This window comes from Sciurus carolinensis, chromosome 8 (assembly GCF_902686445.1).
Source record: "Sciurus carolinensis chromosome 8, mSciCar1.2, whole genome shotgun sequence".
Lineage (NCBI taxonomy): Eukaryota > Metazoa > Chordata > Mammalia > Rodentia > Sciuridae > Sciurus > Sciurus carolinensis.
Window position 1 is genome coordinate 5,871,472 of NC_062220.1, and position 15,589 is coordinate 5,887,060.

Sequence of the window (15,589 nt, forward strand, 5' to 3'; positions counted from 1 at the left end):
GGAACTGCACCCTTGGGTGCTGGGAGTGGACCCCACAAGACCCTCAGCTGATGGGAAGTGGGCCGGCAGGGTCCTTGCTTCCTGGTGTCTGCAGCCTCTCCAGGGCCCCGGCAGCCCGCCACGGTCGCCTGCTCCCTAACTGACCCATGTGGCTCCCTTCCTCCCTTTCCCCACAGTGCTCCCTGGAATGCCTGCCATGGAATGAGCTGCTGGCATCCTGCCTTAGTGCCAGGGCGGCTACTGGGGCACCCAGCCCCAGAATCCTATGGTCCCGAACCAAAGGCATCACCTGGACCTGGTTAGAGATGGAGAGTTCCAGGAGCCACCTGTTAAATCTGAAACCCTGGGGTGGGGCCCAGCAGGCCGCCTTAACAAGCCCTGCAGGTGACCCCGATGCTCCTTCAAGTCGGAGAACGAGTAGGCTAAGCTATAATGGAGGAAAGCCCAAGAAGGGGGTCCAACAGGTGCAGGCTCCCCCAGGCCAGGAGTCCAGCAAGAGCATGCTCGGGAGCCCCAGAGGGCCTGGGTCATTTCCCAGAAGGCAGAATGAGTGATTAGTCCCTGCGGGAACGGGTGGGGACTGGGGGCAGAGTCTGCAGGACATGAGGGTCATCCTGTACGCACCAGGCAGAGGCCAGCTTCATCAAACAGGTCCTGAGAGTGGGGACCTTACCCTAGGAGGTCCTGATGGGGGACAGCAGAGACCTACTTGAAGCCAAGGAGGGCCGGTGGCAGCCACCAGCCCTGCAGACCAGGGAGGGTCTCCGCCCAAGTACTCTCCTGCCCCTCAGGTCTGTGGGGAGAGCTCTGGATCCTTTCAGAGGCCCCGTGTGTTTCCCTCCAGAACCCTGGGCCACCCCTGTGAGGCAGGCCAGAAACACTGCACTTGCACCCTGTCCCTGTGCTCTGGCAGGGGTTGACAGGCGGGAAGACACAGTGTGCTGCTGTGTGTCCACAGTATTCACAGGCAGTGGCGATACCTGTGCCCGGGCCTTTGACGCCCAGTCTGGAGCGCTGCAGAGGGTGTTCCGGGGCCACAGCTTCGTCATCAACTGCCTGCAGGTAGGAGCCCCTGCCCGGGCCCTGGGCCTCGGTAACTTGCTGGGGAACCCCGGTCCAGAGCCCCTGGAAAACCAAAGGCCCTTGGGCACGGCTCCTCTGGGGCTGCCGTGGGTGCGGGTGGTTTCTGCCCGGCGTCCTGCTGTGGCTGGGTGGAGTCCTGGGGCTGACAGCCCACCTGCCCGCAGGTGCATGGCCAGGTGCTGTACACCGTGTCCCATGACGGCACGCTGCGTCTCTGGGACATGCGTGGGCTCCAGTCCCCACGGCCCACGCCTCGCAGGCCAGCAGCCAAGCACAGCCTGTCGCGCCTGTTCAGCAACAAGGTGGCCTGTGCCCCAGATGCACCCCTGCAGGCTGCCTGAGCCCACAGAAACTGCCACTGCCTGGGGAGAAGCAGGGAGGGGCCCAAGCCCAGAGGGACCAGTGACGGGCTTTCGTCTCTGTGTCCGAGCCCCTGGTTGCAGGTGATGTTGGGATCAGGAGGTGTGTACCTGCCTCTGGGGACCCTTCCCTTTACCAGAGGGAGGCTCCTTTTTGTCCCTACCTCCTGAGTTAAGACCTGTCACCTGGTCCCCTCTGGGATCCTCTCAACTCTCGAGGACTCCAGTCTGACACCCCCAAGCTCTGGAAACCTCGTGTGGCCAGCCCCTTCCTGCTGAGAGGAGATGAGGACATTTTTGCTTTGGCAAGTGGTTCTGGCAGATTGTGTGCTGAGGACCCTCGTGAAGAGCTCAATACACGCCTGTTAAGGTTCAAAGCGCTCTTGCGTGTGTCCTCTTGTTTTGAATGTCGGCTTCCTCCCAGAGGCGGGGCTCCAGGAGCTCTGCCTCACACACTGGCCGGGCCACCTCCCCTGACCGGTGAGGGGAGCCAGCAGTACCGCTCCCCAGGAGGCCAGGACAGGACCGGCTCCTCAGTCTCTCCAGCCGATAGCAGGTGCCGCTGTTTTGGGGCGCCATCATTCTGGCCTGACCCAGGCGCTCTTCCTGCAAACCCTGGAGTAGAAGGGCTGGCCAGTGGCCACCTGGCCTTGTGCACGGGAGCCGATGGCATGCCAGGCGTGGTGGAGGTGCAAGACATGTGTCAGTGGAGCACGCGAAGCGATGGCCCACCAGGAAGAGCTGCAGGGAGTAGTGGGCTCCGCTGGGAACAGGCAGGAGCAGGGCCCCTGCCCTCGCCTCATCTGCAGGGGTGGTCTTCAGCCCCTTGGTGCCGCTTTCTGGCTGGCCCTGGTGTAGGGAGAGGAGCTGCAGGAGAGTGTCCGCCGTTAAGCGCTCAGCGTCTCGCCAGGGAGGTGCCTCCCTGCTCGGTGCTCAGGTGCTGTCCTGGCAAGGTCTGCTGCGCCACAGGCCCCGCCAGCTCTCCAGGGTGCCCAGGCCTGAGGGGCCTCTTGCTGCCACGAGGCAGCGAGGCACATCGTGATGATGCTCCAGGCCAAATCTGCAAATCCTGGGCACCAGAGCCTCCCCAGCCGCCAGGAAATGAGGCCCCGGTGGGGGCCAGGTGCTGTCCTCTGTGTGGGCTTGAACACACGGGCACCCGCTGCAGGGAGCCATCAGGGCTTCGGATGCTCAGGAAGCACAGGCAGAGGAGACCGTGCGTCCCCATCTGGGGCACAGCAGGGAGCAAGTCCTGGGCTGCCGCTCCTGCTCCCTGCTCCCAGTGATGCCCAGAGCATCGCGGGTGCTCACCTTACCCAGGGTAAGGCTCGACTGCTGCCCTCCACCCAGAGGGTCACGCGGCTGGGTGTGGCACCTGTGACGCAGGTGCATTTTCCCAGGAAAGCACTAGTTTGCATCTCTGTGGCACAACACTTGGGGGTGATTTCTATTTCCACAGTAGCACAGAGACCTTTGCTCAATGCTGAGGCTCTCAAGTCAGAGGGACATAGTGTGTGCAGCCCTGTGAGATGCGCAGCCAGATAGCAGCTGCCTCCCTAAGAAGGAAGGAGCCAGGGGAGGCAGTCTATCCCAGTGGTAAGCGCTTGCCCAGCACATGTGAGGCCCTGCATTTGGTACCAACACTGCCCCACCACCAAAAAAAAAGAAAGAAAAATCAGGTGTTTGCCTTTGATCAGTAGATTCAGTTGACTGGGGGAAGGTCAGGGCATCTGAGCAGAGAAACAGGGACAGGGCATGGTGGTGTCCCCGGGGCCAAAGGCAGACAGAATCTGACACGTGGTCAGCATCAAAGACACCTGGCCGGCCGAGTCCAGCACATCACTGCACAGCTTCAGGCCGACCTCTAGTCTGCACTGCACCTGCCCAGGTCCCTAACCACCTGGGGTTCCCCTCTGGTCAGCCCCTGCCTGCCTTTCTGGGCCGGCTGGACTCAGCAATCCTTAGGCCCTCATTTTTTTCCCCAGAACACACCCTCTGGTGGATCCAGAACCATCTCCAGCCCACAAACATGCCACACTCAGCCCGTCCTCCCTGGCTATAATCTCATTTGTCCCAAGTCTGGAATGTTCCTTCTGCTGACTCTCGAAGGAGAGCCCTCCAGAGCTACTCAGCAGTGATGGCTCTGACCCTCTAGTCCCGCTGCCCAGCCAGGCTCAGGGTTGGGTCTCGGCTGCTGGCTGCTCCAGCAGGCTGGCCACCTTGGAACTGGCTTCCTGCAGCTCTCTTCTAGGTCCACACAAAACCAGGGCCTGCGATGCGACTGTGATGCCCCAGGCTTTCCCATCAGGATTAAAACAGGCGGAAGCCAGAAGCCACACCAGGGACCAAGAACAGGACAGTGACACTCAGAAGCTTGATGCAGGCCCCAGCTCTGTGTCTGAGAATGCCAAAGGAGGCCACTCCCCTCTCGGCTGGTGGCCGCTGCCCCCACATGCCCCGCAGATCTGCTTCACACCCGCTGAGCACTGCTTCCCTCTGATCCACCCAGCCCTGCCTTTCACAGGAGACCTTTCAGAACAGCAGCCACCATGGCTGCTGAGGGTCACACCCAGGGCTGCTGGCAAGTGCGCTATCACTAGGCAACACTTCAGCTGCACCATTGTTCTGGGGACAGTGTTCCATTTCCTCACAACATTCGAAATGGCAATGAAAACCCAGGTCACCCTCTCAACAGGTAAAACCCAGAGCACGCAAAAGTTCCTCCAGTAAGGCTGACGACTCCTGAGCGTACTTTCCACCGTTTATTTCCATCGGTACCATCCATAGAAAACGAATGACAAGATTCCGCTCTCCAAACAGCGTGGTGCGACCACCGCAGACCCTCAAGGGCAGTGTGCAGCCCATCCTGCCACCAAAGGTTCTTTGGCAGCTCTCAGAGGGTCTCAGGGATGCCCCTGGCACTTGATGTGCTCCTCAGCTGGCTACTGCCAGCTGCACTCCAGAGGAATGCAGCGTGGTGAGAAGTTATCTGAGCGGACAGAAGGCTGGCCACAGGGCTTGAGGACGTCTTCTGCCCCAAGCTACAACAAAGATCCCCACTGAAATCTTGGGAAAATATATCTAAATCTGATAGGTCTCGACTAACAGCGAGTTTCCTATGACAGCAGAGTCTAAAAATGTTAAAAATAAGTCGCTTTGGTTAGCATTTAAAACTCCCATTTAATAAAAGATTTTGTATGAGGAATTTTGAATACATATAAATCTGATTTTCAACCTTGAATTCCAAGTGCTAATTTTGCAGAACTGAGCATAAAACACTGACATTTCAGGATAAAGACATCTGTGCCATTTCATCTGGCTCCTCAGGCTGTGCCTCATTTTTATGCCCCACAGCACTTGGAATGAAGATGTAGAGGCTGACCGTGGGCAGGTGGCAAGGGTGGCGTGGGAGCACGCGGGGTAAGCAGGGCCCACACTGCACTGGAAGGACAGTGTCAGCAGCAGGCACAGCGAGAGGCTGCACAGGAGGCAGGTGAGGAAGCAGGGACAGGTCTGGTCACGCTCCCTGCTGCACCCCCTCCCCTGAGGCCTTCCTGGGGCTCCCTCTCCAGCAGCAAGCCTGCTTCCTGCTGGATGAAACTCAAGCAAAGGGCCGAGTTGGGGTGCAGAACCTGGAGCAGGGGGAGTGGCAGAGCAGGCTGCAGAGCCAGGCAGTGCCTTCCCCAGGCCAGCCTCAGGCCCAGCAAGCCTCACCTCTGAGGGTCCCTGCCCGCCCCCTCCTGTACCCAAAGGAGGAAGCACACTTGCAGCAAAATCAGATGAAAAGCAAGAACAAAAGGAAGACCTGCAGGAGACGTTTCATGACAGAATTTATAAGCAGAAACTTAGTACTTCTTCTGTTCACTAGTTTTCTTCGCTGCTGACTTTATATTTTCTACATAGGACAAGTACTCTGCAATAATAATCTCTTCATCTTCCAGAGTCGAGTCAAGATAATCCTCCTCATGCTCAGGAATGTCTTCCAGTATCTCGTTGACAGCCTCTGTCTCCATGTCCTCGTCTGTCGAGGCACTGGAGGTTCCTAGAGTAAGACACACAGTGAGTGATGCACCAAGTCCCCTCGGACACGCCTCCTGCTGGCCACCCTGTCCCGGGAACACCCTTCTTAGTCTCCGGGTCAGCCTCTGCCTCAGGCCCATGTGTGGGGTGTCAGCTCTTCTGGTATTCAGACCTGACCCACCTGCAGAATCTGAAGGGGATGTGGATGGCGTGGATGAGGAGTCTTCCCCCGAGAACTGCAGGTCAGGAGGAAGGCTTCCTCCGTGGTGAGCGAGGGTCTGAGCTGCCAGCTGGACGTTGCCCCTGAACACCTTCAGGGCAGCCTTGGCCACTACAGTGTCAAAGCCCATATACACCAGCTGGGGGAGAGAAAAGGGCCACAGCCTCATGCACAGCCTCACACAGCGCAATGCAGAGCACGCACACCCCTGCCTTCCTGACAAGTCACTCTTCAGCCCAGCATGCACAAGGCCACCCGAAAAGGGTCGTGGAAGACCTCAGAGCAATAGATTATGTGGACACCTCAGGACGGGCCACCTCTGGGCTGGGAGCAAAGTGCTATGCAAACTTGGTCACATGAGCTCATGAGCTCAGCGGTCACCATGCGTGGGGCACATTAACATGTGGGCAAGTATGGCTGGAGTCATCACTTGGGTGACAAGGTGGATGGATTTCCCGGGACACAGGGACATACATGCTTGTAGGTCGTGTTCAGAGAACTGGGATGATGTAAGCAGTGGTACATGGGAAGAAGAGGCAGGCTAGAGGAAGACAGCCCGGGGATGCTTTCTGACTTTTCCTGCTCTCCTAGGGAAACTTGCTCAGCTCCCTGCCCCATGGCATATGCTTGGCAGCCCTCCAAGGACCCTCATGGCAGGTCCTGCCTAGAGCCTGGCAGCCTTGCCCTGTCCTGCCGCCACCCTCTTGCCCCAGCCAGCCCACCTCAGGGACCCAAGGTGCTCAAGTTGGGGGCACAAAGGCCAGTCACTCACTTGGTCAATGCTTTCCTGGGAAGGGCTTTCTCGGCTATTGGTTTCAGGATCTGAATCACTTAACCACATCTGAGGGTTACTGAGGAGAATCTGAAAGCACAGGGACACTGCGACTCATCACAACTGCCCACATGGCCAGAGAACAGGCACCCACAGCGTGCAAGCAGACGGCCCTGGCTGGTCTGCTCGTAGGACAGACAGACCATGTGGCACACTGTGGTGGGCCATGCAAAGAGCGCCCTAAAGCAAGGAAAGGGGCCTCAACCCAGGCTGGGGGCCGAGCTGTGTTCACAGAAGGCTCCAGCCAAATGTCACCTCAGACTTGAGGTTTGAAGAGGAAGCAAAAGTGGCCAGGAAAACACCTCCCTTCTGGCCTGCAGGCGGCAAGGGCTGAGTGGAGACGAGAGGAAGCAGCAATCCAGAGGGCACCAGGTCCACGAGCATAGCTGGGCAGCAGCGCGGAGGGAGAGAACAGGAGGGCTCCGAGCAGGCCTCTTGTGCCTCGGAAGGCGCCATGCCCTCCGGACCTGAATGCCCAGCAAGGGGGTGGGGGTTTTGTTTGTGACACTGGGGATTGAAGCTGGCACTACCACTGAGCTACATCCCAGATGGCTTTTTTTTTGAGATAGGGTCTTGCCAAGTTGCTGAGGCTGGTCTTGAACTTGTGATCCTCCTGAGTAGCTGGGATCACAGGCATGCACCACCATGCCCAGCCAGAAGTAGTGTTTTGACCCTTGACTTTGCCACACAATATTTACTGGTAACCTTAAAAACCCTTTTGGGCAATTTCCCATCTAACATGAAATACTTCAAGAGTGACTAAATGGATTTATGAACTACTTTCATTATTAAAAACTATTTTAAGGCCCATCAGTTCCTCCATAAAGTCAGAATTTCCTGCCTTTTATAGTTGTCTAATGAGCAAAAAGATCAAACCAGAGCACTGGAGGTAGCTCAGTGGCGGCACGCTTGCTTAGCACGCACCAGGCCCTGGTTTAATCCCCAGCACTGCCCCAAATCAATCGAAATCAAACTGGATATTCAAATAAAGTTTTTAATTAAAAATGTTAAGAAAAATACTGCCCATGGGGCCTTCTGAGGCACAGGATAGGGACAGGTGAGGCAGAGTGGGCTTCTGCAGCCTCCTTAGCATGGCAGATAAGGTAGCATTTGCCCACCTGGCCACTGACCTTATCTAGCCCCCAGCACTGCCCTGTGCTCGCCCAGAGAGGCACCTCCTTCTGGCTGGCTCCCTGCTGGTACCTGGCTCCTGCCCCAGCCCATGTGCCACATGTGGCCCTCTTCCTGTGCATTCTGTCTGCTGCTGGTCTGTGGGTGCCCCAAGGGAAGGGGTCTCCCACTCCAGGCTTCTGAGATGCAGCACAGCCCCCGCCCTACTGTGGACTTCTTGAACAGACTGGAGGGGCTGCACCCAGGTGAAGTTACTACTGGTCGTTGCTTCTAAGGACTTTTGTTAAAAGGCCCTTTGCATCAGGTGCTGTGGCACATGCCTATACCAGCTACTCTGGAGGCAGGAGGATCTCAAGTTTAAAGCCAGCCTCAGCAACTTAGCAAGACCACTGCAAAAAATAAAAAGGCTGGAGACGTAGCTCAATAGTAAGAGCACCTCTGAGTTCAATCCCTAGTACAACAAATAAGGAAAAAAAAAAAGAAAAAAGAAAAAAATGTCCTCTGCCCATGAGTACTACCTATTAGATAAAAGTAGAAAGTCAAAGATTTAAAAAATAGAGTAAAACTTATCATTCTCTTCTACTTTGGAAATTAGGAAGTTATGCCATCAACATCAAACTCTTTCTGCTGCTAACAGAACCCCTACACAGAGAGCTGGCCTGTGGACATTCACCACAGTCCCCAGCCAGCAGGCCTCGGCTGGGATGGAACCTGGACCCATCCCTCTGGCTCTGCCACTCTGCTGGATGACACAGAAAGCAGACCCTCAGGTGCAAAGCCGCAGTTAGGAAGAAGGCTCGGGAGTGAGCTCCATGGCCCAAGGAAGCATCGCCTGGTGGAGGAAGCGGGGCTGGCAGGAAAGCGGGCAGGGCAGCACGTCCACGGGCCCAGGGAGGGGTCACCTTCAGAGCTTCGTCCAGGTTCCCGCCGGCCTGGTGGAGGGCGTGCTTGGCTGCGTGTGTGGGATAGCCCATTCCCTTCAGAGAGTTGATGTTCTCCAGGCGGCGCCTCTTCTTCTCTTTCTCCTCTTTTCTGATCTGGGCCAGTTCCTTCGAGAAAACAGCAAGTCCCACTAAGTTAGAGGCTGAGATTGTGTAGAAAGTAAAATCCATGCTCCGCTGGGTTCCTGAGGTCATAAGGTGAACAACCAAACCAAACAATGGGTGGTGGGGGGCCCTCTCTACCCAGCCTGGCCTCGTGGAAAGCAGCAGAGGCGGGGCAGCCAGCTTGGGTCCTGCTCCAGAGGCAGGCAGTGCAGGCTTCAGCGCAGGCAGGAACCCGGCAAGCACTCAGGCTGGGAGGCTGCCAGAGACAGGTGGCACACCTCCTCCAGAGGGCAGAGGAGCTTCTGCTCCAGGAAGGAGCACGTCCTGGCCCGAGAAGAACCACCCAGGATTCATTCCTCCTGGATGATGCCAACATCACCAAGGATGCTCAAGGGGAAATGGCCGTCTAATCCTGCTTCTGGAGAAGCCTGGTGTGCTGTGCAGGAGCTAGCTGCAGGGTTTTAGTCTGGTCCCTTCTCCCAGCACCTGGCCCCAACCAGGAGAATTCTACCATTGCTTTGTCATGGAGACACTCATAAAGAGATCATTTAAGAAAAGGGAGTTTTATTTTTTTAATTATTATTATTTATTTTTGGCAGTACTGGGGATTGAACCCAGGGCGTGCTGTACCACTGAACCACATCCCCAGCCCTTTTTATTTTTTTATTTTTTATATTTTGTTCTAGTTGTAGGTGGACACAATACCTTCATTTTATTTTTATGTGGTGCTGAGGATTGAACCCAGGGCCCCATGCACGCTGGGCAAGTGCTCCACCACTGAGCCACAACCCCAGCCCCGCTTTTTATTTTGAGACAGGGTCTAAGTTGCTTAGGGCCTTGCTAAGTTGCTGAGGCTGGCCTTGAACTTGTCATCCTCCTGCCTCAGCCTCCCATGTCACTGGGATTACAGGTGTGCAACACCAAGCCTGACAAGAAAAGGGAGTTTTAACTGCTTCAAAATACAAGTTTGGGGCTTGGAATGCAGCTGAGTGCCTGCATGAGGCCCTGGGTTTGATTTCCAGCACTCTGAAAGACATAAAAATTAAAAAAAAAAGAAAGTTTGAAAACCACTAATTTGATTCAACCTCATCACTTTGCCAGTGAAGAGACAGAAACTTTCAAGAGTGCTGAGAGCACTGAGGTCACAGTGACCCATGGCAGTGAGCACAGGGAAAGCAGCCTGTGCTCCTCCCAAGATCCATTTCTGCCTTTGGGGCTGAGCCTAGCTCCAACCGCCCCTCTCCCTTCTTCCTGAAGCAGCAGAATGACCTTATCTCCTAGGAAACTGTGGTGGCACCAACAATTTCCAAGAGTGTCAGCAGGAGGACCAGGTGGAATGCAGTGGCTGCTGAGATACTTCTGGAGACAGAGGCTAAGTTGTTCCTAATATCGGAGACTCTCCAGTCAGCTCCCTGGAGTAGGTACACAGGCTCTTCACCTGTGCTTCAGTGTGCTGCAGCTGTCCCCACCTCCCACATCTGCTAAATGCCCTGGGTGGCCAGCCGAAGCCTCTTCTGCACAGCATAGTGGGCTTCGTCACCTCACCTATGGACTTGAACCTGCAGGGGCTCCCTCCTCCTCCCCATTAGCCCACTCGTCCTTAGTCTGACCTCCCTGGGCCCGACAGAGGCCTCTGAGCTGACCTTGTCCTGCAACTGTGTGACAACCACTCAGGCCAGCAAGGTTCCTGCACATCGCCCAATTCCCACCTTTTATTCACACCCCCACGTCGGATGCCCTTGGCCAGCCTCACCCTCTTGCTTCCAATTACAGTTTCCTCCATTTATACTCTAGAAGGCAAAGAAATGTGTCTGACATGCATGCACAAAAACCCTACCAGCAGGGAGGATCCAGGCCGTACCTAACCCAGAACTGCAAACAAGCTGGGGCCTCAAGGACACTCCTGTGATCACAAATGCTGTATCTGGTTTATTTTAACCACGTAGCCACTCATGAGAAAATTACAGTATTCTGGAACATTTTACCTTAGCAGGAGTGATGAGTACTGCATTGACATATTCTGTACACACACCTTAAGTGGGAACTGGGTTCTGAAGTCGGGTGAGGAACGACCTGGTTAAACAGGCTGTGGGACCTCCTAGGGCCGGGGCTGCTCCCACAGCTTAATACTGCAGCACCACAAGCAACCTTGGTTTCTATGGTCTCAATGTACTCAGGACCACACGGTACAAAAAATACATGCTTTTAAGAATTACCCATAATGCTGAGCTCCACAGGACGCCTGCACTGAGAGCCCAGAGAATGAGAGGGCCGTTTTACCTTGCACCCCAGCTCCTGTTCTGAGCTCCTGTTTGTCCTCCCAATATCCATCCTACCCCTCCCTAGGCTGTGGGGGCTGACCCAGCTCCCCTGGCAGTTCCGCTGCCACAGGCCTAAGCCAATCAGGTCCCACATTCCCTGGCCTCTGTGAGGAGCTCAGGACTTCCAGGATTCTGAAAGCACAGGGGAGGCAGCACGGCAGGCCGCCAAATCAACTAAGCCCAAGCCAGCCATCTTCTGGGCTCTTCAGCGGAGCAGGCCAATAAACCCCACACACTCCCTTCCCATGAGGACAGTCTCAGTTCCTTTGTGTTGCTGCTTTTAACCAAAAGCATCCTAACTACAATATCCACTGAAGGGAAAGAGAAGCAGGCCCAGCTGTTCCAACTGCTCCATGGTTGCCAGAGTTCCTTAGTGTTTTCTCCAAGGCTAAAAGGTGTCGGCACCTTATTTTAGAAGTCAGTCTCTGAGCCACAGTCCACACTGTAAAATGAGAATTATCCACCCTCAGCCTCACAGGTAGTCAGAGGTAGAACTTAATGACATAATTGTGAAAATGTTTTGTGAACTATAAAGTATGACAAAATATTTTTCAAATGACTTCATTTTAAAACACTGGCTTTCCAAATACTAAAGAGTTCTTTTCCTCAATGAAGTAACAGCAAAGTAATAAGTGCAATGTCACAAATGTCTGCTTCTTTTTGGTCCTGAAGATTGAACCCAGGAGTGCTCCACCATTGAGCTACATCCCCAGTCCTTTTATTTATTTTTTTAATATATGTTTTGAGATGCTGACAGACTTTTATTCATTTATTTCTTATGTGATGCTGAGAATTGAACCCAGTGCCTCACACATACTAGGCAAATGCTCTACCACTGAGCCACAATCCAAGCCCCCAAGTCCTTTTATTTTTATTTTGGGATAGCACCTCACTAAGTTTCCCCTCCTGCCTCAGCCAAAGTCTGGGACAAGAGGTGAAGCCACTGTGCCCAGCAATGTCTGCCTCTGTCAGTACTGAGTTAGACCACATAGCCAGCGAACACACGGAGCCTCGCTTTTTCTTTTTTTTTGGTGCTGGGGACTGAACCCGGGGCCTTGTGCTTACGAGACAAGCACTCTACCAATTGAGCTATCTCCCCAGCCCCAAGCCTTGTTTTTTAAAGTTGCCGCCTTTACTCACCACTGACTTCCACAGCAAAACCAGTGGACCACGACTGGTGGTGTCATACCTGTGTCAGGAGAGGCGACACCCGAAACAGCCCTTTTGACTGGTAGTCATGTAATATGAATCCACTCCCACCCGGGGCCAGGCAGGCCAATGACAGCGGGCTTTCCTGTCCCCTTCTAACAGTTCCACGGGCTGCTTTTCCTCCTTTAGGATTACCCTAGTGTTCAGCAAAAAGGGAACCAGGAGATACATACGTGAAGATTCCAGAGACTGCTGTGACTGGAGTTCACAGCTAGACCACTCTGAGAATCTAGTGCCAACTTCTTGTTTTGGACAGAAGGGAAGTGGTCCTATTGCTAACAGCCCATCATCAGTTTTCTGGACCTCAGCTCCTCTGCTGAACGGCTAGCATAGGTGAAAACATCTAACTCCAAAATTCTAAAGCTTTCTTTACTTGTTTCATGTAATTGTAGCTTTGTATCTGTGCTTTCCTAACATGATGTTACTTGTTTCTATGGTCTGACTCTTGTTTCTAGGCAAGAATACAATCCCAAACCATCACTCTCACCCCCTGGGAAAACAAAGCCCCCTTAAAATGGTTTCAAGAACTACAGATGGTGTTTAGAGAGAGAGAGGAGACTGCTTGTGTACCCTGCCTGAAAGTTGATGTCATCAAGAACCCAAGTCACCCCCTTCCTTCCTGATCTGGAGTGGTAAGGAGATCCCATTGCTAATGCTTCTTATGAGATCCCCTTTTTGTTCCTTCAAACCTGAGGGAGCTCAGGCACTTCAGAAATAGGCTCACTATGCCTCACCCTCCCCCACCTCCCCAAAGGCACAGGCCTTAGCATGCATGTAAGGCAGATACCTCTCTGCGGTTGGAAATATGTGTGGCTGCATGATCCACATTCCCTTCGCAGGCCCGCAGGCCCAGCCGCGCCTCCTGGGCAGTGAACCCCAACTGCAGCAAGTTGTGCACTTTCGATGGGTCGATGTACAGCTCTTTAAAGAGACAGAGTGCCTACAGACAGGGAGAAATGCAAGAAGCACATGACTATAGGAACCTTAAAGACCAACACAATGCTAAAGCCTAGAGGAATTACTGTAGGTCAGATCTTAATGGAAACTCCAAACTCATCCTACTATTAACCAGAATGAAGGGAAGCAGACAGCACCGTCTCTGCCTGCATAACGCACCCATACCACAATGCGTGCGAACAGGCGGTGCGCTGCCCAAGCGACAGCACCGTTAGTTCTTCCTTCTATAATAAAGCTGAGGCCTGCTCTGACTCTCCAGCCCCTCTGCTGGCGGCAGAGGCAACAGGAGCTACCTGGAATGCTCCACAGAGCTGCTCCTCTGCTTGCCTGCTCACTTGCAGCCTGCTGGGTGAAAGAACAGAAACTTCTGTCCCATTAAAGTCACCTCCTTTGAAGTGTCCTTATTACAGCATCTGGCCTGAACCCTGACCAATACAAATATGTTTACAGTATGTGAGGGATCGGAGCAGGAAAGAGATGCATGTTCCCACAAGTCACAAACTGCCGAGTTTCTAAGCACTTCGCTTCTGGGGATCAGGAAAATGCAGCTGGAAATGGCTACAGCTTCCTTCCCTTACCTTGTTGAGATACTCGCGGGCCTCTTCTCCATTTCCACTGTGGTAGTTTCGGATCCCCTGAAGCAAGTACAGCCTCAGAAACAACACCTTCTCTTTCCCACAATTTCCCTAAAGTTATGGGGAAAAGGATAAAACTGGCTTATTTGTAGTCATCGGTGCACGACGCTCACAGCTGCAGGTCTGTCCTCACGGGGGCAGGCTGGCGGCACTGACGTGAGCGGAGCAGCACTACTGCCGATGGCACCACGAAGGCCCCGGGCACGCGGGCGTGACGCTGCGTCAGGACGCCTCTCTCAGGCCGTCCAGACAGCGGCCACTCTGCTACTGGAGAAGGTAGCGAAAACTCAGACCAGGCAGAGGCTCTCGTGCCATACGGGATTCTGAGGACTTGAGAGAACAGCAGAAGCAGCCTTGCTCAAGTCAGCTCTTGGGTTCTGACGGATTCCAGTGAACCGCTACTCCAGGGATGTCTAATTTTTTTTTTTAAGTTGTGATGGACAAAATAATTTTCTTTATTTATCTTTTTATGTGGTGCTGAAGATCGAACCCAGGGCCTCACATGTGCTAGGCAAGTGCTCTACCATGGGCCACAACCCCAGCCCCGGGACGTCTATTTTTTGCATTGACATCTGGCATCAGATGCTACTGAATGTAAATAAATCATAGACACTGTCCTGGTCAGGGTTATCATGAGAGTGTGGGGGTGTCCATGACCAGAAAACTCTGTTCCCCTGGGCTAAATACAGACCAAGGAAAGAGCCAGACTTGTAAATCACTTAACAATTTCTAAAAATGTAGCTTAAAAAGAGCACACTGCATACTATCAGATAAAATCCCCTTTGGCAGCAGTGTAAATACTTTAGGAGGAATAAATACAAATTCCAGAAATGGGCTCAACAATACAGAAAACAAATGACAGTAACATACTTTTATGTGAACTAGCCGCTGGTGATTTTCCCCATAACAATTTTTAAAACATTTCTGGGCCAAATTTAGCTTCTTTTCTGCGTCGTCAAGGCATTCCAGTTGTTCCAGGCGGAAGTAACACCACACTATATCCAGCTGGAGCACGGCATAGTTATCCACAGTGTCCAGCAGCTCCCTGCAGCACTCACTGGAAGGAGAGGGGACCACGTCACAGACAAGTGGCACTAGACACCTTTTTGGGAATTATTGGAATTCTTTCCTGGTTCTTGATGTGTTTGAAAGACTGCTCAAAAACAAAGATCCTAGCATTTACAAAGGGAGCTATATTTATCATCTGAATCTTTCCAATGGGGAAAAAAATTAGGGCTCTGGAATAGCAGCCTAATACCAACTGCCCTAGGATGGACAGATGGACAGACACACGCACGCCCCTTGGCAAACTGGCAAAGAGGCCTCACAGGAAGCAGAATCCAAGGCCACTGTCAGCACTCCTCAGCAAACAGAGGAGACCAAGCTCTAACCCAGTGGCTGCCAATCTTGACTGCAAATCAGAAGCACTGAGACATGAGGAATCTTTGTCTTTTCTCTCTCTTTTCTAGACCAACAGTAACAGAAGTCTCTTGGGGAGGGGCCTACATGCTATATTCTAAAATCTCCAAGGCCAATTTTAATGCCCAGGAAGAGTTGAGAACTACTGCTTTAAAGATAGAACCCCCCAAATCACTTCTTACTAAGACTGCCTCAACTGACAGAAGATTCTGATAAGGCATTCAAGCTCAATCATTTTCAAGCTGGGAGGGAACACATTCTAGAAAACACCAGCCCTGGCTAGCTGATTTCTGAGGGCCCATGTATAGACTGAAGGCTACTTTGCAGCTGGGATAGTCAGCTGAATCCAGAAAAAAG

The 15,589-nt window shown here is 53.4% G+C and overlaps 2 protein-coding genes across 7 annotated transcripts in view; one reads left to right on the forward strand and one right to left on the reverse strand.

Moving 5' to 3' along the window:
• The window catches only part of Smarcd3 (SWI/SNF related, matrix associated, actin dependent regulator of chromatin, subfamily d, member 3), a 128,746-nt gene that overhangs the window by 16,143 nt on the left and 97,014 nt on the right, over positions 1–15,589 (forward strand). For 4 of the 5 annotated variants that reach the window (XM_047561883.1, XM_047561885.1, XM_047561886.1 and 1 more), the window contains one exon: positions 959–1,062. In XM_047561883.1, the coding sequence (XP_047417839.1) occupies positions 959–1,062 (104 nt within the window). Of the gene's footprint in view, positions 1–958; positions 1,063–1,247; positions 1,795–15,589 lie in introns of those variants that run through there. The other variant, XM_047561890.1, reaches the window with a different exon arrangement.
• The window catches only part of Nub1 (negative regulator of ubiquitin like proteins 1), a 29,450-nt gene continuing 18,052 nt past the window's right edge, over positions 4,192–15,589 (reverse strand). For both annotated transcript variants that reach the window (XM_047561892.1, XM_047561893.1), the window contains exons 9-15: positions 14,684–14,870; positions 13,757–13,864; positions 13,009–13,161; positions 8,548–8,694; positions 6,455–6,544; positions 5,644–5,821; positions 4,192–5,484 (exon numbers count right to left, since the gene is read on the reverse strand). In XM_047561892.1, coding sequence (XP_047417848.1) covers positions 5,288–5,484; positions 5,644–5,821; positions 6,455–6,544; positions 8,548–8,694; positions 13,009–13,161; positions 13,757–13,864; positions 14,684–14,870 — 1,060 coding nt within the window. In that variant the 3' untranslated portion in view covers positions 4,192–5,287. The remainder of the gene's footprint in view (positions 5,485–5,643; positions 5,822–6,454; positions 6,545–8,547; positions 8,695–13,008; positions 13,162–13,756; positions 13,865–14,683; positions 14,871–15,589) is intronic.